This window comes from Aquarana catesbeiana, linkage group LG13 (genome assembly GCF_042186555.1).
Source record: "Aquarana catesbeiana isolate 2022-GZ linkage group LG13, ASM4218655v1, whole genome shotgun sequence".
Taxonomy (NCBI): Eukaryota; Metazoa; Chordata; class Amphibia; order Anura; family Ranidae; genus Aquarana; species Aquarana catesbeiana.
The window spans coordinates 198,856,091-198,878,879 of NC_133336.1; the positions used below are offsets into that span (position 1 = coordinate 198,856,091).

The 22,789-nt window shown below is 41.3% G+C and overlaps 1 protein-coding gene across 1 annotated transcript in view; it reads left to right on the top strand.

Moving 5' to 3' along the window:
• Positions 1 to 7,598: 7,598 nt before the first annotated feature.
• LOC141116649 (uncharacterized) overlaps positions 7,599 to 22,789 on the top strand; it is a 41,702-nt gene continuing 26,511 nt past the window's right edge. The window contains exon 1 of the mRNA XM_073609041.1: positions 7,599 to 7,698. Coding sequence (XP_073465142.1) covers positions 7,599 to 7,698 — 100 coding nt within the window. The remainder of the gene's footprint in view (positions 7,699 to 22,789) is intronic.

Here is a 22,789-nt window from a genome sequence, read left to right on the forward strand (position 1 = left end):
AACTTCTATGTGTATTGTCGGCAATGCAATAGCCGCGGGTAGTTTTAAATGGGTTTTTGTCTTCGAAATGTCATTTTGCTGTCAGACTGTTCTAAACACGGGAAACATGCGCCCCTTTACAGGCATACTATAGACACCCCCCAGGTACGAAATTTAAAGGGATATTACACTTTTATTGGTTGACTTTAAGCATTATTAAAATCACTGCTCCTGAAAAAACGGCCGTTTTTAAAACTTTTTTTTGCATTGATCCATGTCCCCTGGGGCAGGACCCAGGTCCCCAAACACTTTTTATGACAATAACTTGCATATAAGCCTTTAAAATGAGCACTTTTGATTATTCATGTTCGTGTCCCATAGACTTTAACGGTGTTCGCGTGTTCGAGCTAACTTTTTTCCTGTTCGCATGTTCTGGTGCGAACCGAACAGGGGGGTGTTCGGCTCATCCCTACACTCCACCATACGGTGACTGTGTCCACCTTCTCCGGTAAGGGTATTCACTTCTGCCACTTATACATTGATTTCGAATCTATGAAGATTTTTGCTTGAATTGAAATCATCATCTGCACTTGGTTTCTGTTCTCACCTCACTTTAAGAACCCTGCACTATATATGTCAATGAACTTTCAATCACTATGGACATTTTTTAGTTTTTAGTTATTTGTGAATGTTTGCCGATTTTGGTTTATTCTCAGCTTACAAACACCACTTGTAACAGTCACTATATGAATTTTATATAGGATGTGAATACACCATCCTGTCACTCACTATATGATATAGGATGCGATTTTCATATAGGATGTGAACACACCTTCCTGTTATTCACTATATTTAGCACTGCATTTGTTTATCATTTATATATTTTCTTGCACGGTGTACCACACTGTTATACGCTGGCAGCTACCACTTGTATCTAATTTTTGTAATAGCGCAATTATTTATTAGTTTCATCTGCTATAAAATATATCCAATAAAAAAATTTAAAAAATCGAATTCATAAAATTAGGCCAATATGTATTCTGCTACATATTTCTGGTAAGATAAATCCCAATAAGCGTATATTGATTGGTTCGCGCAAAAGTTATACTGTCTACAAACTATACAGTGGGGACGGAAAGTATTCAGACCCCCTTAAATTTTTCACTCTTTGTTATATTGCAGCCATTTGCTAAAATCATTTAAGTTAATTTTTTTTCCTCATTAATGTACACACAGCACCCCATATTGACAGAAAAACGCAGAATTGTTGAAATTTTTGCAGATTTATTAAAAAAGAAAAACTGAAATATCACATGGTCCTAAGTATTCAGACCCTTTGCTCAGTATTTAGTAGAAGCACCCTTTTGATCTAATACAGCCATGAGTCTTTTTGGGAAAGATGCAACAAGTTTTTCTCACCTGGATTTGGGGATCCTCTGCCATTCCTCCTTGCAGATCCTCTCCAGTTCTGTCAGGTTGGATGGTAAACGTTGGTGGACAGCCATTTTTAGGTCTCTCCAGAGATGCTCAATTGGGTTTAAGTCAGGCTCTGCTGGACCATTCAAGAACAGTCACGGAGTTGTTGTGAAGTCACTCCTTCGTTATTTTAGCTGTGTGCTTAGGGTCATTGTCTTGTTGGAAGGTAAAGCTTCGGCCCAGTCTGAGATCCTGAGCACTCTGGAGAAGGTTTTCGTCCAGGATATCCCTGTACTTGGCCGCATTCATCTTTCCCTCGATTGCAACCAGTCATCCTGTCCCTGCAGCTGAAAAACACCCCCACAGCATGATGCTGCCACTACCATGCTTTGCTGTTGGGACTGTATTGGACAGGTGATGAGCAGTGCCTGGTTTTCTCCACACAGGTGATTGACTTGGCCATTGCATAACATTCCACTTCTTTCCCTTAAAAAACTTTTTGGTTGCTTTCGCAGTATGCTTCGGGTCATTGTCCACTGGGAAGCACCGTCCAATGAGTTCTGAAGCATTTTGCTGATTATGACCAGATAATATTGCCCGAAACACTTCAGAATTCATCCTGCTGCTTTTGTCAGCAGTCACATCATCAATAAATACCAGAGAACCAGTTCCATTGGCAGCCATACATGCCCATGCCATGACACTACCACCACCATGCTTCACTGATGAGGTGGTATGCTTTGGATCATGAGCAGTTCCTTTCCTTCTCCATACTCTTCTCTTCCCATCACTCTGGTACAAGTTGATCTTGGTCTCATCTGTCCATAGAATGTTGTTCCAGAACTGTGAAGGCTTTTTTAGATGTTGTTTGGCAAACTCTAATCTGACCTTCCTGTTTTTGAGGTTCACCAATGGTTTACATCTTGTGGTAAACCCTCTGTATTCACTCTGGTGAAGTCTTCTCTTGATTGCTGACTTTGACACACATACACCTATCTCCTGGAGAGTGTTCTTGATCTGACCAACTGTTGTGAAGGGTGTTTTCTTCACCAGGGAAAGAATTCTTTGGTCATCCACCACAGTTGTTTTCTGTCGTCTTCCGGGTCTTTTGGTGTTGCTGAGCTCACCTTTGTGTTCTTTCTTTTTAAGGATGTTCCAAACAGTTGATTTGGCCACACCTAATGTTTTTGCTATCTCTCTGATGGGTTTGTTTTGTTTTTTTCAGCCTAATGATGGCTTGCTTCACTGATAGTAACAGCTCTTTGGATCTCATATTGAGAGTTGGCAGCAACAGATTCCAAATGCAAATAGCACACTTGAAATGAACTCTGGACCTTTTATCTTCTCCTTGTAAATGGGATAATGAGGGAATAACACACACCTGGCCATGGAACAGCTGAGCAGCCAATCCAGTCCCTTAAAAAGTGGGAGGTACATACACAAACTGTTGTAATTCCTACACTGTTCACCTGATTTGGATGTAAATACCCTCAAATTAAAGCTGAAAGTCTGCAGTTAAAGCACATATTGTTCCTTTCATTTCAAATCCATTGTGGTGGTGTATAGAGCCAAAAAGATTAGAATTGTGTTGATGTCCCAATATTTATGGACCTGACTGTATATATCCACTGCATTCCAGTGTAGCCAAGCCTATATGTGACTGCAGGCCATTGCTGGTGTATGTTTTCAAATATACTTTCAGGAAGGCAGGCAAATAATTCAGTGATCTGCAGTGCATTAAATATATATATACAGTCTCCAACACATGTATATCCACTGCATTCCAGTCTAGCCAAGCCTATATCTGACTGCAGGCCATTCCTGGTGTACGTTTTCAAATACACTTTCAGGCAGGCAGGCAGGTGTTTCAGTGATCTGCAGTGCATAAAATATATATACTGTCTCCTACATATATATCCATTGCATTCTAGTCTAGCCAAGCCTATACCTGACTACAGGCCATTCCTGGTGTACGTATTGAAAGACACTTTCAGGCAGGCAGGCCAGGCAGGTGATTCAGTGATTTGCAGTGCATAAAGATATATATACAGTCTCCTACACATACATCCACTGCATTCTAGTCTAGCCAAGCCTATACCCGACTACAGGCCATTCCTGGTGTACGTTTTCAACAACACTTTCAGGCAGGCACACAGGTGATTCAGTGATCTGCAGTGCATAAAGATATATATACACAGTCTCCTACATATATATCTACTGTATTCTAGTCTAGCCAAGCCTATACCTGACTGCAGGCTATTCCTGGTGTAATTTTTCTAGTAAACTTCAGGTGGTGTTTTGCTAATCCAATTTTACAGCATGTCTGGAAGGCCACCAAGGAAAGGCAGAGGCTCACAGGCCACTAAAAGAGGGCAAGCAGGCTCTGTGTCTACAGCCAACAGTGCTGGTCATGGACACAGTGCATCCTCAGTGCGGTGCGGCACGCTTGTCCTTTTTTTTGATAGCTGGCCGCGTTGAGCCACAAAATGCAGAAGAGTTGGTAGAGTGGATCACAAAACTGTCCTCATCCTCCTCATCCTCTGTCACCCAGGTTAAGAGAAGTTTGTCTGCCAATGCAGCTGCCAAAGCGGCCTATTCCATCGGCTCAATGGCATCAGTCACTCCTTCCCTAGCCCCAACATCATGTGCTGATGAGTCCCCTGAACTTTTCGACCACAGTGTTGGGTACATGCTGCAGGGGGATGCGCAGCATTTTGAAGGCTCCGATGATGGTACCCTGGTTGAGGATCCATCTTAAGGACAGCCAACCGACTGCATCACACCGCAGAGCTCCGCATGTGCAGGGCGCTGCTGACTCTGCGCGTTTTTTCAAAAGTTCTTTGGTGTAGGCCTTTTTTGAGACGTGTGCAGCAGATCGCACCATTGCTGTTTGCAACATATGTCTGAAGCGTATCAAGCGTGGCCAAAACAGCGGCTGCTTGGGCACCACATGCTTGACCAGACATATGTGGAGCTCCCATGCAGTCCGTTGGCAACAGTACTTAAAAGACCCACACCAAAGAACAAGGCAGGCCTCTCCTTGCTCCTCATCAGCTGGGATCTCCAACCCCACTATACCTTCAGTCACCTCAGAGACCTGCACTAAGAGGAATGAAGGTGTAAAATTAGGTGTCCCAAGCACTTGCGGGCAATCTGATAATGGTACACCTAAATCCGATTGTAGCAGGCAAATTTCCCTACCCCAGTTGCTAATAAACCGTTGAAAGAAATTTGGTCTCAGCCATCCACATGCTCAGCGGCTAAATGCTAGTTTGGCTAAATTGCTAGCACTTCAACTGCTGCCTTTTCAGCTGGTAAACTCTGCCCCCTTTCAAGAATTTGTGGAATGTGCAGTACCTCAGTGGCAGGTTCCCAAACGCCATTTTTCTCGGAAGGCCATTCCGGCTCTCTACCGTCATGTGGAAGGCAATGTCTTGGCCTCGTTGGACAGGGCGGTCAGCGGTAAGGTGCATATTACCACTGACTCATGGTCCAGCAGGCATGGACAGGGACGTTACCTTTCTTTCATGGCACACTGGCTAACCCTGCTGGCAGCTGGGAAGGATGCAGGACAAGGTGCAGTAGTGTTGGAGGTTGTTCCGCCACCACACCTCCAAAATGCTGGTAGTGGTGATTCTGCCACACCTCTCTCCTCCAACCCCTCCTCTTCTTCTTCCTCTATGATCTCTTCCTGTGCAGATTTGTCCTCGGAACCAGCGGTGCTTCGTAGGCATTCTAGAGGCTACACAAGCACTCAGGCAAAAAGATGCCATGCGGTACTTGAGTTGGTCTGCTTAGGGGACAGGAGCCACACTGGGGCAGAGATTCTGGCAGCTCTGCAGGGGCAGACTCAGAGGTGGTTGACGCCACGCCAGCTTCAGCCAAGAATGGTGGTTTGCGACAATGGCACCAACCTCCTCTCTGCCCTCCGACAGGGACACTTGACCCATGTTCCCTGTTTGGCTCATGTCCTTAATTTGGTGGTGCAGCATTTCTTGTGCAGGTACCCGGGCTTACAGGATCTCCTGAGGCAGGCCAGGAAAGTCTGTGTGCATTTGCGCAGGTCATATAATGCCAGTGCTCGGCTGGCTGACCTTCAAAATGAATGCAACCTGCCCAAGAACCGCCTCATCTGTGACATGCCCACCAGGTGGAACTCAACATTGGCAATGCTGCAGCGGTTGCACATGCAGCAGAGGGCCATCAATGAGTACCTGTGTGAGTATGGCACCAGGACAGGGTCAGGGGAGCTTGGCTTTTTTTCGCCACGCCAGTGGCTAATGAAGGATCAAGGATGCATGCAATGTCCTGTCACCATTTGAGGAGGCCATGAGGATGGTGAGCAGTGACAGTGCATGCATCAGTGATACTGTCCCTCTTGTCTTCCAGTTGGAGCGCACGCTGCGTGGAATAATGGACAGGGCACTTGAGGCAGAACAGAGGGAGGAAGAGGTGGACTTCCTTACCTCTCAAATAAAATATATAATGTAGCAGCGCTCAGTCCATGTGTATAAAGGGATAATGTACAAATATATAAACACACATATGTGTGTATAATCGATCAATGAGAATTCACTTTGTTAGGGTAAACAGACAAGTGGAAACAATGTCCAGTAAAAATAGTCCAATGCTATGTAAAAAGAACAAAATAAAGTCTATAGTTATAGTTCATCGATGTAGTTAATGGATGTGGGAGTCAAATGGATCTCTGTACATCCAATACCCAGGGCAGCTTCCTGTTGAGCGAAGTCAGCTCTCCATTACAGACATGAAAAAATCAAAAAGAAAGCGCCTCTTGAGTATCAGGATTTATTGTAGTATAAAAATCACATCAAAGCACTTACATGTAAACTGGTGAATGTAGACTTCCAAGAAGAACTATTCCCATTGTCATCAACCATCCAGGTGTATGTTTGAATGGATAGAAGCCGGGCGGATGGCCGCGGACCTCCGCTCGGAGACGCCGGCTGTTGTGCGGTAGGCAGGGGGACACTTCCGCGTTCCAACAGGGTCACGTGGTCGGTGACGTCAATCGGGCAGTTCTAGTAGCTGGGATCCACTACGCATTTCTGAGCATGCGCGAAGCTCACAACGGGCATGCGCGCTCCTTTCTCAAGTGTACTAAGGTCAGGAAACAAGGAAGCTAAATAGCTCTATGTGAGGGACAAGCGATTATTATGGCCAATCAGGGAAATGGGGCGTATATGTAAAAAGAACTGGATAACGATAGGAGGGATGAGTTCTTGATGGAAAACATAATAAAATACTTCTACAAATATAATGAAACTCATAAAGATAAATCATATTAATAATAATAATGGCGAATAGATGAGAAAATTATTAATAATGATGGGTAAAAGAAAAAAATATTATATAACGAAAATAATAAAAATAATAAAAATTAATGGATATGAAAAATAAATATGAAAAATAATAATAAAAAATATAATAATAAAATAAAATTAAAAATAATAATAATAATAATAATAATATGAAAATATAAGAATAATAAAATACAAAAGGAAACTACATAATAATGAATGGTGGCTAAGAAGCGATTCTATCTATCGCTAATATAACAAATGCTATAATTGGATGTATGACAATAATTTATCTCAAAGGATAGGGTAAAAGACTAGGGATATGAAAGATATATACATATATGTATAATGTACATATAAAAACACACATACATACATGTATACTAATAAAAGCAATTATAAAAATAGATAAAAATATACCAAAATCACATGTAACAAAAGAACCCTCAATTACAATAGGAAGGGAGAGATGGGGGCGAACTGGGGAAACTATCATGAGAAAAATGATACCAGATGTTATAAATAAAAATGAAAATGAAAATAGCAATGATAAAAATTGGGAGGGAGAAACATGACATGTGCTTGGACTAAAAAGCGCATGTATATGGGCTAAAAGCACAGGGAAAAAAATATATATACATAAATACAGACAACAGCCATTCGGCTATTGTAGTGGTATACAGACTTGTTTTATGACTCTTTTTTATATATTTATATAATGGTATTAACCTCTAATTCCTCATTTAACCCATTAGGTGCCAAAGTGTCCAAAATAAAAATCCAAAAAGTTTCACGCTCACATAATTTAGAGAAGCGTTCAGCCTCAGATAGTTTGTGTGGTATGGATTCAATTATCCACACCCGTAGGCCCGCAGTGGATTGATGGTGGTGTTCCAGAAAGTGTCGGGGTACGCTGTGTTCGTCACAGCCTTTTTCTATGAAACGGCGATGTTTGCCGAACCGTTGTCGCAGAGGACAGATGGTACGTCCAATGTACAATAATTTACAGGGACATGTGAGGCAATACACAACGTAGTCAGTCGAACAATTGAAAAAACCTTCAAGCTGGTATGTTTTGTCTTTATGTTGGAAGCTGCGTTGGCCATGTGTAACAAAGGCACAGGTCTTACATAGCGCTTTATTGCACCTATACATTCCAGTAAGTGGGATAAGACAGAGAGAGTTTTCTGGTGTAGTAGTTTTGAATCTGTTAGGTGCTAATTTGTTTTTTAGTGTAGGGGCCCTTCTGTAAGTGACCTTTGGTTTGTCACCAAGATCCTTACTTAAAAAGGGATCCTGTTTGAGGCTATTCCAATGTTTTTGGAATATGGATTAGAGGAGGACGTAATAAATCTAAAATCCAACACAAAACTCCAAAAACGATAAAGTTATTCAACCTATCCTCACATACTTTATCCTCAGATGAAATTTCGTTACTCAGTAAAGGACTCTCCTTCTCACCCACCATATATCCTAATTATTTCCTCCTGTTTAAAGATCTCAACAAATTTATCAGGAAACTTACTCTCCAAAGATTTTTTAATATTCAATCCACCAAGAATAAACCCGTTGAGAATACTTCTCACACCACCTCTCTCGGAGCCACTTCCGGCGAGATCACTAGCGAGCTGATAGTTCTATCAGTGTCTATGAATTGGATCTAGAATTAGACCCCCCAGACATTGATATAGATTTAGAGTTACTGACTCAACATCCTGACCTCCAGTGAAACATACCAATCTTAAACCTAAATCAGTATTTTACCCCACCAGATCCAAAGGTCCCTATGTTGAGACATTTTATAGGGTCGTATATTCTGAACTCCAGAAATTGTGTGAACACACAGACAATACATATAAATATCAATCTCACAACCTCACCCCTGGAGAAAAAGCTGCACTCCATTCCCTTTCCAACAATTCCGAGATTATCCTCAAACCAGCGGACAAGGGCGGCGGAATTGTTATCATAGACCGATCATCCTATATTACAGAAGCATCCCGATTATTGTCAGATACCTTAACATATAAGAAACTCTCTTCTGATCCCTTGCCCCACTTCAAATTGGAAGCAGAAACCTTGATCAACTCTGCTTTACGAGATGGTGTTATTACTAAAAATGAGGCGTTATTTTTGCAGAAAGAATTTTACAATACACCTTATTTTTATTATCTACCCAAGATTCATAAAAACTCTTCTCATCCCCCTGGTAGACCTATTGTAGCTTCTATGAACAGCATATCTAGTGGTTTCTCCCAATATGTAGATTCTTTTCTACAGCCTCTTGCGCAGGGTCTTCCATCCTATGTTCGAGATTCGATACACCTAATGGAACTTCTGGTACCCTACAGATGGCAAGACAGTTATTCCTGGCTTTCTTTGGACGTAAATTCCCTGTATACGTCCATTCCCCATCCGATAGGCCTTATGGCAGTCCAACATTTTCTGTCCCTTGACCCTTCTATCAATACCAAACAGGCTATTTTTATCTCTGAAGCTACCTCATTTTGTTTAAACCATAATTATTTCCATTTTAACGATGACTTCTACCTACAGACCCATGGTACAGCTATGGGCACTAATTTTGCCCCCTCCTATGCGAATCTGACCATGGGTCTGTGGGAAGAGAAATACATATGGAACAATAACCCCTTTGCTCGACATATCATTTTCTTTGGCAGATATATAGATGACATTATTGTCATCTGGGACAGTCCACCTCCCTCAGTTGATAAATTTGTTTCTCATTGCAACACCAATGATCTTGGTTTATCCTTTACATTCGAACATAATGAGGAGAGTCTCCCTTTTCTGGATCTAGAACTTTTTCATAATCGGCACTTCATATTGTCACGTAATTATACCAAACCCACGGCAGGGAACTCTTATCTACATTTCAATAGTTGTCATCATGCTTTATGGATAAACAATATTCCTAAGGGGCAATATTGTAGATTAAGACAGAACTGCACCAGAGATTCCGATTACATCACCCAGAGTATTCATCTCAAAAATAAATTTCTAGAAAAAGGGTTTCCTGAGAGGCTGATGGATCAAGCACATGCTACTTACCTTACAGGAAAAAAGCCCAAAACATCTAAACAGACTGACCAAGACACTGTTCGCTTTATCACCAGATACCACAACAAGCACAAAAGAATGGAATCCATATTCCAAAAACATTGGAATATCCTCAAACAGGATCCCTTTTTAAGTAAGGATCTTGGTGACAAACCAAAGGTCACTTACAGAAGGGCCCCTACACTAAAAAACAAATTAGCACCTAGCAGATTCAAAACTACTACACCAGAAAACTCTCTCTGTCTTATCCCACTTACTGGAATGTATAGGTGCAATAAAGCGCTATGTAAGACCTGTGCCTTTGTTACACATGGCCAACGCAGCTTCCAACATAAAGACAAAACATACCAGCTTGAAGGTTTTTTCAATTGTTCGACTGACTACGTTGTGTATTGCCTCACATGTCCCTGTAAATTATTGTACATTGGACGTACCATCTGTCCTCTGCGACAACGGTTCGGCAAACATCGCCGTTTCATAGAAAAAGGCTGTGACGAACACAGCGTACCCCGACACTTTCTGGAACACCACCATCAATCCACTGCGGGCCTACGGGTGTGGATAATTGAATCCATACCACGCAAACTATCTGAGGCTGAACGCTTCTCTAAATTATGTGAGCGTGAAACTTTTTGGATTTTTATTTTGGACACTTTGGCACCTAATGGGTTAAATGAGGAATTAGAGGTTAATACCATTATATAAATATATAAAAAAGAGTCATAAAACAAGTCTGTATACCACTACAATAGCCGAATGGCTGTTGTCTGTATTTATGTATATATATTTTTTTCCCTGTGCTTTTAGCCCATATACATGCGCTTTTTAGTCCAAGCACATGTCATGTTTCTCCCTCCCAATTTTTATCATTGCTATTTTCATTTTCATTTTTATTTATAACATCTGGTATCATTTTTCTCATGATAGTTTCCCCAGTTCGCCCCCATCTCTCCCTTCCTATTGTAATTGAGGGTTCTTTTGTTACATGTGATTTTGGTATATTTTTATCTATTTTTATAATTGCTTTTATTAGTATACATGTATGTATGTGTGTTTTTATATGTACATTATACATATATGTATATATCTTTCATATCCCTAGTCTTTTACCCTATCCTTTGAGATAAATTATTGTCATACATCCAATTATAGCATTTGTTATATTAGCGATAGATAGAATCGCTTCTTAGCCACCATTCATTATTATGTAGTTTCCTTTTGTATTTTATTATTCTTATATTTTCATATTATTATTATTATTATTTTTAATTTTATTTTATTATTATATTTTTTATTATTATTTTTCATATTTATTTTTCATATCCATTAATTTTTATTATTTTTATTATTTTCGTTATATAATATTTTTTTCATTTACCCATCATTATTAATAATTTTCTCATCTATTCGCCATTATTATTATTAATATGATTTATCTTTATGAGTTTCATTATATTTGTAGAAGTATTTTATTATGTTTTCCATCAAGAACTCATCCCTCCTATCGTTATCCAGTTCTTTTTACATATACGCCCCATTTCCCTGATTGGCCATAATAATCGCTTGTCCCTCACATAGAGCTATTTAGCTTCCTTGTTTCCTGACCTTAGTACACTTGAGAAAGGAGCGCGCATGCCCGTTGTGAGCTTCGCGCATGCTCAGAAATGCGTAGTGGATCCCAGCTACTAGAACTGCCCGATTGACGTCACCGACCACGTGACCCTGTTGGAACGCGGAAGTGTCCCCCTGCCTACCGCACAACAGCCGGCGTCTCCGAGCGGAGGTCCGCGGCCATCCGCCCGGCTTCTATCCATTCAAACATACACCTGGATGGTTGATGACAATGGGAATAGTTCTTCTTGGAAGTCTACATTCACCAGTTTACATGTAAGTGCTTTGATGTGATTTTTATACTACAATAAATCCTGATACTCAAGAGGCGCTTTCTTTTTGATTTTTTCCTTACCTCTCAAGACCCCCTTTATCCAGACAGTATTCCTGCAGGCCCGCCTATAACACAGGAAAAGGAGGAGGAGGAGGATTGTGTCAGCACGGAGGTGGAGCCTGGCACTCAGCATCAGCAGCAGTCTTCAAGGGATCGTTTTCAGTCCCCAGAAACCCATGGACTTGTACGTGGCTAGGAGGAGGTGGCTGCGGATCATGTCATCCTTAGTGACCCAGAGGACTCCGGACCAAATGCCTCAGCAAACCTACGCTGCATGGCCTCCCTGATCCTGGAAATCCAGCGAATGGACCCTCGAATTTGTGGTATCAAGCAGAGGCATCAGTACAATGCGCTGTATAAACTGTTGGCGCTATATAAATCTCGTATAATAATAATAAATACTGGCTGGAAACACTTCTTGATCCACGTTACAAGGGTAAGGTTGCGTAACTTATCCAGAGTTCGCAGAGGGAGCAGAGGATGAAACATCTTTGGGAGGCCTTGCAGAAAGGTTTGTGCAATGCGTTTCCAGAGCCTGGGAGGTTACAATTTCCTGGTCCTTCTGGACAACGTGTTCCTGAGGCTTCGGTCAGTCACAGAAGGAGCGGTGGAGAAGGTGTCCTTCTGACCGATGCTTTCAGACAATTTTTTAGTCCGCAACCCCAAGGTCTGATCGGTGCAGGAATACCTTGGGGCAAGATCAGACTTGGAGACCTTTCCAACTGAAAATCCACTGGGTTACTGGGTCTTGAGAATGGATCACTGGCCAGAGCTTGCACAGTATGCAATTGAGCTACTGGCCTGTCCTGCATCCAGCGTTCTATCTGAACGCACATTCAGTGCTGCTGGAGGCTTTGTAACCAATCACAGAGTGCGCCTGTCCACAGACTCGGTTGATCGGCTCACCTTCATAAAAATGAATCAGTCTTGTATCACCAGCTACCAAGCACTTGATGCTGATGTAACCAATTCATTTTTTTATGAATGTGAGATCCCTTGAAGAATTACTATCCTATTCCTCCTCACTGTTCATGTTGATAGCTTCTAAGAACATTTTTGGTTCTGGGCACCAGCACCAGTGCCTAAAGCCCAATTTTTCTGCCTCTGTTTAACAGGGGCGTGTAATTACAATTTTTGCTGTAATATTTTGCAGCAGAGCTCATTCCTGTGATCAACTAGAGTATCTGTGAGGGGCTGCAGTGTTGTGGCACCAGCACCATTGCCTAAAGCCCAATTTTTATGCCCCTGTTTAACAGGGGCGTGTAATTACAATTTTTGCTGTAATAGTTTGCAGCAGAGCTCGTTCCTGTGCTCAACTAGAGTATCTGTGAGGGGTTGTAGTGTTGTGGCACCAGCACCAGTGCCTAAGGCCCAATTTTTCTGCCCCTGTTTTACATGGGTGTGTAATTACAATTTTTGCTGTAATATTTTGCAGCAGGGCCCGTTCCTGCGCTCAACAAGAGTATCTGTGAGGCTTTAAAGTGTTGTGTCACCACCACCGCCACCTAAGGCCCAATTTTTTTGCCCCTGTTTAACAGGGGCGCGTAATTACAATTTTTGATCTAATATTTCACAGCAGGGCTCATTCCTGCGCCCACCAAGAGCAACTGTAAGGGCTTACAGTGTTGTGGCACCACCAACAAAGGCCCAATTTTTCTGCCCCTGTTCAACAGGGGCATGTAATTACAATTCTTGATATAATATTTCACAGCAGGGCCTGTTCCAGCGCCCACCAAGATTAACTGTGAGGGCTTACAGTGTTCCGGTACCACCAACACCTAAGACCCAAATTTCTGTAGGACACCAACATATGTTTACATTGCAACTTCTCAGGAACAATCTACATGGTTTTTACTTAATTGTCTTTCTTGTTGTGCTGTGGTATCGTTATTTGTATATTTTATGCAATCTCTGTACATGTATTTAATCGCTCAACAAGATCACCGTGTGGCGCCAAGTTGAGTGTATCCTTGATGCCGATCGCCTATGCACAAATACATGTGCTGTGATTTTGGAATGATATTTATTACAATGTCTTTCTTTACATGATGTGGTCCTGGTTTGTATTGTTTTTATGCATGTTACTTGACCAATAAAATTGCATTATTACCCCTGGTACCTACATTTCTTCCATGACCTCATATAAAGTCCCAACTCTTATTATTATTTTTCGAATACAGGGATGGAGGCACCTCCGGTGCCTCATTTAAAGTCCCACTTCCCCCTTCCCCCTTTTTTCTAAATTTCTGTAGAGTGACGTGGTTAAATTGATGATAGGCAACTCCTATCCTTATATTGATTAGTGGTTCCAAATTAATAACTACTGCAGTAGGGAACAGTGAGGGCAGCGTGCAATACATACAAAATAGAATACAATTATATATACAGAACTTACAAATTTCCATTACAGTCTCCCCTCTTTTGATAAATATTTTGATCACTAACCACACCTGCTATCACCTTTAACCTTGTGGAGAAAAATAATAGCTGAGCAGTTTTGTCATTACAAAATGACTTTTCAATGTGAAAAACAAATGATTGAAAAGACATATTTACAGAGTACTGGCTGTACACTCCTATGGCCAGAATGGCCTTCTAGCTTAATTGTTGGCATGCTGACTTATCAGCATATGTAAACACAGACAATTCTACATAAAATGGAAGACGTACATTTTCTGTCTCAGCTCACATTTCCCTTTTCCAGGCAGGCAAGTGAGTGGGCTCGATCTTTGAAGCTGACCACATCCTCATGTCGCCCCTAAAAAACAAGCAGCAATAGCCAGGCTATTGTGAGCTGAGCAGGACCAAGTATGTGCTGAGATTCTTTTTTGCTTGGGATCACCTCATGATATATCGCATTGGAAGATTCTAATCTGGAAACCTTAGAGAGAGATTTTACTGACCAGATCCAGTTCTTGTGTGTTTACTGGGGGATTATGATGATCGGTGTCCTTTATGAGATCCAAGCTTCAACCAGTTCCTAAGGAACCCAGGCTCATATGACCTCCTATAATTAAGGGGTCCACCTTGTCCGGTAAGCACATTCATTTACTGGTTTGGCGATCATTGGTGCTCGAGGGAACAACATCAGCTTTTTTCTACCAAGACGAATTGCTTTGTTTATGAGATTATAAGGACTTTTTCTTTTACCATTTGCGCTGCACTTACATTGTTTTACTCTGTACTTACAAACTACTTCTGATAACACTTTTTACTGTGGCCTTTGCAGTAGCATTTGCCACTGGACATCCAGAAAACATGTCCATACAGACAAAATGCATACTCGTAAGATCCTGACTTGGGCACCTGGATATATCTTTTTGTAATCTCTGGAAGGGATGTTCAGCTTTTGGTAACACCTTTGGTAACAGGTAAAACAAGAAGTGGTATGTTATAAAAACAACTGTGGTGAACCCTGGCTCTATCCCACGCTCATTTACTAAGGCAGCCATAACTGCTTGTGACTGATGACACGGTCCATGTGTCAAGCTGGAGGGAAAAGAGTGACTGGCAGACATAAATGATCACCTTTTCCAAAGTCCTGTTTCATAAGATGTTGCCCCCTGTGGACCACTTGTTCTTCTCGTTCTGGGGTCCTTAAAGTTGAAATATTAATCCCAGCTATACTGGGCCAGAATTAGGGTGGAATCTGTGAGTTGCACAGACCCAGCAAGTGTCTAGGGCTGTAATGCAGTATCCTTAGTCACCTGGTCTGCTTCCATGTGTGAGTTTTAATGTTAGTATGGCTACCTCAGCAAGAACCTGGAAGGCTGAAAACAGCCAATCAAACTAAATTGGCATGCTTGGATAGTTTACCTGCCGAAGTAAAAACAAACTTCTGGCCCTTCAAATGGAACCAAAATCTCTCTATATCTCGACTATCTATATAAATATACATTCTTTTTATAGCTCACAGGCTTTGCTAAAACATGGAGCTCTGCTTCTTGAGCTGGGGAAAAAGGATCCAATGACTCTGAATACAGAGTATCCTTCTGGATGATAAACTGCATACTCAGTATAAAACCGGGATCAACTCTACAAATAATAAAATATCTGGGTCTTCAGGGAGTGTGTCCTGCACTGGGCTCACAGCAGCTGATCCCTACATCATCAATTTAACACATGTGGTTTTTCTTTGTCTCCAGCCTCCTCCAATAGAGGCAATAAGGTGGCTAAATTCAAATGTACACATTTTTCATTGTTATATTTGTACATAAACAAACAAAAAAATTCATATTTTAAACCTTTCATTAGACAAACATTTAGTTAGCTGTATATTTGCTGCGCAGAATGTGGGACCGTTAAAAATTAAATATTTGACTAAAATAATGTCTGTAACTTTGTCTAATAGCACCTTTGCATAAAAGCTACAGCTCTGATATATTGGGGTGAACCCTTCATTACAGGGTCCAGCTTGCATAGCTATAACAATGGCTTGTTTTCTATCATGCTGTTTGTGTAAGAACTCCAGTTTTATGTTTCAAAAAGACAAATTTTTCCTGGCAATATTATAATAAATGATAACAATACCCTGCGGTCATGCAGAGAGGTCCATTCTGCTCTGGATTTTAAATATAAAAATAAAATAAAACAAAACGACCAACAATCTGTATGATGGACCAGAAAACGCTCAGCCACATCAAAAACTATAAAACAACTGGCTGCAGGTGGCATGTATCCTAACAGGGTGTGTGGACTTGATGTGATGGGTCTGTTATATTTCAATTTGATTTATTATTACTCTCACATCATGGACCGCACATCAAGTTATTATCAAACCTTAAGATTTCATTTTTGTAGAAAAACCTCTTATGTATCCCATCCATCTTGGCTTTGTTAAAGATTATGGCAGCTGTATTCCAATTAACAACTTCATCTTAATCTTTTTTGTTTTCCACTCAATAAATGTAAAATTACAAAATTGTTATCTTAATCTAAACTAATCCCATTTGTACAAATTTCCCCATTAACCTGGATTTCATTTCTAACCAAAGGTTGTCTAAACCAGTTTTAATATATCTATATTATTAATAAAACTCATATCAGAAATTAATACTCAAATGATAATTTCAATATCACACACTGATATATATCCACAGATACATTTCCTTAAAGGGGGACATATTACTTAATTTTACTTAATTTCCCTTTTTTAAAAGCACTGTTTCCACTATCAAAGGAAAATTCAATTTGTGTAATAAACGGTTAAATGTAGCCTTCATTTTACCATGTTTGGAAAACAGATTCAAAAATAATTGTGATCACATTGTTTATCATTAGAATAATTAACCCGGCACATTTTGTTATAAATGTTTTGTCTAAAAAACTGAAATTGGCATGGTGTCCTTCCAGCTTATCACTGACCTCTCATCCCAGCCACATTCTTTCAGGAGAGTGCAAAGGAGGGGGTCACATCTGTGTACATGACACACGCAAGAGATAGAACTAAAGGTCCCAGCATTCACACACATACACGAATATCTCTCTAAAATCTCTTACATTCTTCCCATTTGTACACAACACATGCATATCATTCTCTCACTTTATTTTAACTCTTTTTATTTCCCTGCTTAACTTCTGCTTTCCTTATTTTGTTCTGATATCCTTTGCATCCAATGTATTGTAATACCATACTTTACATACTCTACCTTTTATGATCAGACGGACAGCCATAGTGCTCATCCCATCTTCCCTCTCTGCCAACATATAAAGTATTCTGTTTTAATTCTCATTTCTCTGTTTCTTGACTTTACTAGTTGTAGTACCTGACCCCAAATTCATCCCACTACTTAACATGAAAATGTCCCTTTGTTTCTAGTGTTAACTGTCACCCTTGATCCATCCTGCTCACATAGAAAGTTGTTTCTCTTGCTGTTTACTCTGCATGATTTTTAGTCCCTGTGAACTTTGGTAACCCAGTTACCCACTGTGGATCCCTGTCCACTTTAACCATTAATCTAGGGGCTCAGTATAGGCGGAACTGCACCTTCGGTTCATATATAGCGCTCCTCTTGCGCTGGGCATTTTTGAGGGTCTCTTACCCTTCATTCCCTTACTTAATTTAATGCCCATAATGACTGGCCAGTCTTCAATCTTCTCTACGTGTGCCTATACCCTGTTGCCTCTAAACTTTATCTAGCCACTTCAGCCCCGGAAGGTTTTACCCCCTTCCTGACCAGAGCACTTTTTACAATTCGGCACTGCGTCGCTTTAACTGCTAATTGCGCAGCCATGCAATGCTGTACCCAAATGAAATTTGCGTCCTTTTCTTCCCACAAATAGAGCTTTCTTTTGATGGTATTTGATCACCTCTGCCGTTTTTATTTTTTGCGCTATACACGGAAAAAGACCGAAAATTTTGAAAAAAAATGATATTTTCTACTTTTTGTTCTAAAAAAAATCCAATAAACTCAATTTTAGTCATACATTTAGGCCAAAATGTATTCGGCCACATGTCTTTGGTAGAAAAAATGTCAATAAGTGTATATTTATTGGTTTGCGCAAAAGTTATAGCGCCTACAAACTAGGGTACATTTTCTGGAATTTACACAGCCTTTAATTTATGACTGCCTATGTCGTTTCTTGAGGTGCTAAAATGGCAGGGCAGTACAAAACCCCCACAAATGACCCCATTTTGGAAAGTAGACACCCCAAGGAATTTGCTGAGAGGCATGTTGAGCCCATTGAATATTCATTTTTTTTGTCCCAAGTGATTGAATAATGACAAAAAAAAAAAAAAAAATTACAAAAAGTTGTCACTAAATGATATATTGCTCACACAGGCCATGGGCATATGTGGAATTGCACCCCAAAATACATTTAGCTGCTTCTCCTGAGTATGGGGATACCACATGTGTGGGACTTTTTGGGAGCCTAGCCGCGTACGGGGCCCCGAAAACCAATCACTGCCTTCAGGATTTCTAAGGGCGTACATTTTTGATTTTACTCCTCACTACCTATCACAGTTTTGAAGGCCATAAAATGCCCAGATGGCATAAACCCCCCCCAAATGACCCCATTTTGGAAAGTAGACACCCCAAGCTATTTGCTTTGAGGCATGTTGAGTCCATGGAATGTTTTATATTTTGACACAAGTTGCGGGAAAGTGACAAATTTTTTTTTTTTTTTTTTGCACAACGTTGTCACTAAATGATATATTGCTCACACAGGCCATGGGCATATGTGGAATTGCACCCCAAAATACATTTAGCTGCTTCTCCTGAGTACGGGGATACCACATGTGTGGGACTTTTTGGGAGCCTAGCCGCGTACGGGGCCCCGAAAACCAATCACTGCCTTCAGGATTTCTAAGGGTGTACATTTTTGATTTCACTCTTCACTGCCTATCACAGTTTCGGAGGCCATGGAATGCCCAGGTGGCACAAACCCCCCCCAAATGACCCCATTTTGGAAAGTAGACACCCCAAGCTATTTGCTGAGAGGCATGGTGAGTATTTTGCAGCTCTCATTTGTTTTTGAAAATAAAGAAAGACGAGAAAAAAAAAAATTTTTTTTCTTTTTTCAATTTTCAAAACTTTGTGACAAAAAGTGAGGTCTGCAAAATACTCACTATACCTCTCATCAAATAGCTTGGGGTGTCTACTTTCCAAAATGGGGTCATTTGGGGGGGGGTTTTGCCACCTGGGCATTCCATGGCCTCCGAGACTGTGATAGGCAGTGAAGAGTGAAATCAAAAATTCACGCCCTTAGAAAGCCTGAAGGCGGTGCTTGGTTTTCGGGGTCCCGTACGCGGCTAGGCTCCCAAAAAGTCTCACACATGTGGTATCCTCGTACTCAGGAGAAGCAACAGAATGTATTTTGGGGTGTAATTTCACATATTCCCATGGCATGTTTGAGCAATATATCATTTAGTGACAACTTTGCGCAAAAAAAATTAAAAAAAATAAAAAATTGTCTCTTTCCCGCAACTTGTGTCACAATATAAAATATTCCATGGACTCGACATGCCTCTCAGCAAATAGCTTGGGGTGTCTACTTTCCAAAATGGGGTCATTTGGGGGGGTTTTGAACTGTCCTGGCATTTTATGCACAACATCTAGAAGCTTATGTCACACATCACCCACTCTTCTAACCACTTGAAGACAAAGCCCTTTCTGACACTTTTTGATTACATAAAAAAATAATTTTTTTTTGCAAGAAAATTACTTTGAACCCCCAAACATTATATATTTTTTTAAAGCAAATGCCCTACAGATTAAAATGGTTGGTGTTTCATTTTTTTTTTCCACACAGTATTTGCGCAGCGATTTTTCAAACGCATTTTTTGGGGAAAAAACACACTTTTTTTTAAATTTTAATGCACTAAAACACACTATATTGCCCAAATGTTTGATGGAATAAAAAAGATGATCTTAGGCCGAGTACATGGATACCAAACATGACATGCTTTAAAATTGCGCACAAACGTGCAGTGGCGACAAACTAAATACATTTTTAAAAGCCTTTAAAAGCCTTTACAGGTTACCACTTTAGATTTACAGAGGAGGTCTACTGCTAAAATTACTGCCCTCGATCTGACGTTCGCGGTGATACCTCACATGCATGGTGCAATTGCTGTTTACATTTGACGCCAGACCGACGCTTGCGTTCGCCTTAGCGCGAGAGCAGGGGGGACAGGGGTGCTTTTTTTTTTTTTTTTTTTTTTTTTTCTTTATTATTATTATTTTTTTATCTTATTTTTAAACTGTTCCTTTCATTTTTTTTTTTTTTAAATCATTTTTATTGTTATCTCAGGGAATGTAAATATCCCCTATCATAGCAATAGGTAGTGACAGGTACTCTTTTTTGCAAAAATTGGGGTCTATTAGACCCTAGATTTCTCCTCTGCCCTCAAAGCATCTGACCACACCAAGATCGGTGTGATAAAATGCTTTCCCAATTTCCCAATGGCGCTGTTTACATCCGGCGAAATCTAAGTCATAAAATGCTCGTAGCTTCCGGTTTCTTAGGCCATAGAGATGTTTGGAGCCACTCTGGTCTCTGATCAGCTCTATGGTCAGCTGGCTGAATCACCGGCTGCATTCTCAGGTTCCCTGTTGAGATAGGAGAGCCAGAGAAAAACACGGAAGACGTTGGGGGGGGGGATTCCCTCCCACTGCTTGTAAAAGCAGTCTAGAGGCTAATTAGCTGCTAGGATTGCTTTTACATGAAAGCCGATCGCTGGCTGAAAAGAATGATACCAAGATGATACCTAAACCTGCAGGCATCATTCTGGTATAACCACTCAAAGTCGTGAATGGCGTACCTGAAGACAAAAAAATGGTTAACAATAAAGCACAGTAAACGGTAAGGTATAAAAAATTGCATATCTGAAAAGCAAACATGATAAAACATAATAACAATAAAACATTGCAGAATAGAATACAGTAAAAAAGAGCAGAACAATAGAGAGAGAATAGAGAGAGAGAGAACAATAAAACGACAACTATTTTTTTTATTTTATATTTTTGTTTGTGTTTTTTTTTTTTTTTTTTACACTTTTTTTTGTAACTAACTTTTATAACTGTAACCGGTTCCAGGTTCGGGTCTCTCAAAATGCGATGGCATCTTGGGAGACCCTGTGAAAGTGTGCCTAGTCTGTGCAATGCTCTTACCCTACGCTAATACTCAACTAGTGAATGGTAGCGTTCAAAACATTCACCAATGCAAAGACCAGGATTGTCAGGACAGGAGGGACAATAATAGCGGGTGTCACGCCTATATCCGCGCTTGCTGCAGACACAACATCTTTTTTGGGGGGGTTCGCTGGGTAGTGGTACTCGGGAGGACATAAAGAAAATGCCTCTCATGCAGCCGACTGCATTTGGTTGGGGATGTGAATGGGGGAAGTACGGGCGCTGCAGAAGTGGTGGGTTCCCAATTAGGATTGGCGAATGCAGCAGGAAGGGCACTATGGACACGACGGGCCTGTGTTTGTCTTCTTGGTGGCAGCGGGACACTACTTGTGCTTGCCACCTCACCAGCTTGAACTGCATTTATGGGACTCGCCACGTCACCAAGTGTTACTGCAGTGCTGGTTTGACTATGACCGGGGTGTACTAGGCCGCTGGCGCTTGCCAGTTCACCAAAACGCTACCAAAAAAACTGTTAGCGATCGCAGGGATCAGGCCTGACTCTGCGAACGCTGCAGTTATGCGTTTAGTGTTTTGTAAGTGTCAGTGATCGATCGATACTGCACTTGGGTGGGCTGGGCTGGGCTGGGCCGGGCGGAGGGGCAAAACGCAGGTGCTAGCAGGTATCTGGGCTGATCCCGCTAACACTGCGTTTGTGGGAACCCTAAACTGCTGGGGACGCTAGTATAGATCTGATCAGATCAGATATTGATCCGATCAGATACTATACCACTAAGGGAGGTGTACGGTGCGTGCGTGGGTGTTAGCGGTACTGGCGCTAACCTGACGCTGCCTGGGGCTGGTGCTTGCCAGTTCACCAAAACGCTACCAAGAAAACTGTTAGCGATCGCAGGGATCAGGCCTGACTCTGCGAACGCTGCAGTTATGCGTTTAGTGTTTTGTAAGTGACAGTGATCGATCGATACTGCACTTGGGCTGGGCCGGGCGGAGGGGCAAAACGCAGGTGCTAGCGGGTATCTGGACTGATCCCGCTAACACTGCGTTTTTGGGAACCCTAAACAGCTGGGGACGCTAGTATAGATCTGATCGGATCAGATATTGATCCGTACAGATACTATACCACTAAGGGAGGCGTATGCTGCGTGCGTGGGTGTTAGCGGTACTGGCACTAATCTGACGCTGCCTGGGGCAACGCATATCACCGCCGGGCGATCAGGGGGCTAAACCTTTATTAGGTAATAAACGGCGGGTGCCCTGACACTATAAAAAATAAACGAACTAACCAGCATCACCCGTAACGGTTATACGGTGATCAGTGGTGAAAGGGTTAACTAGGGGGCAATCAAGGGGTTAAAACATTTATTAGGTAGTATATGGGGGTCCCTGTCACTATAAAACGCTGACGGCGAACCTAAATATTTACCTCAGTAACTAGCGTCACCAGCGACACTAAT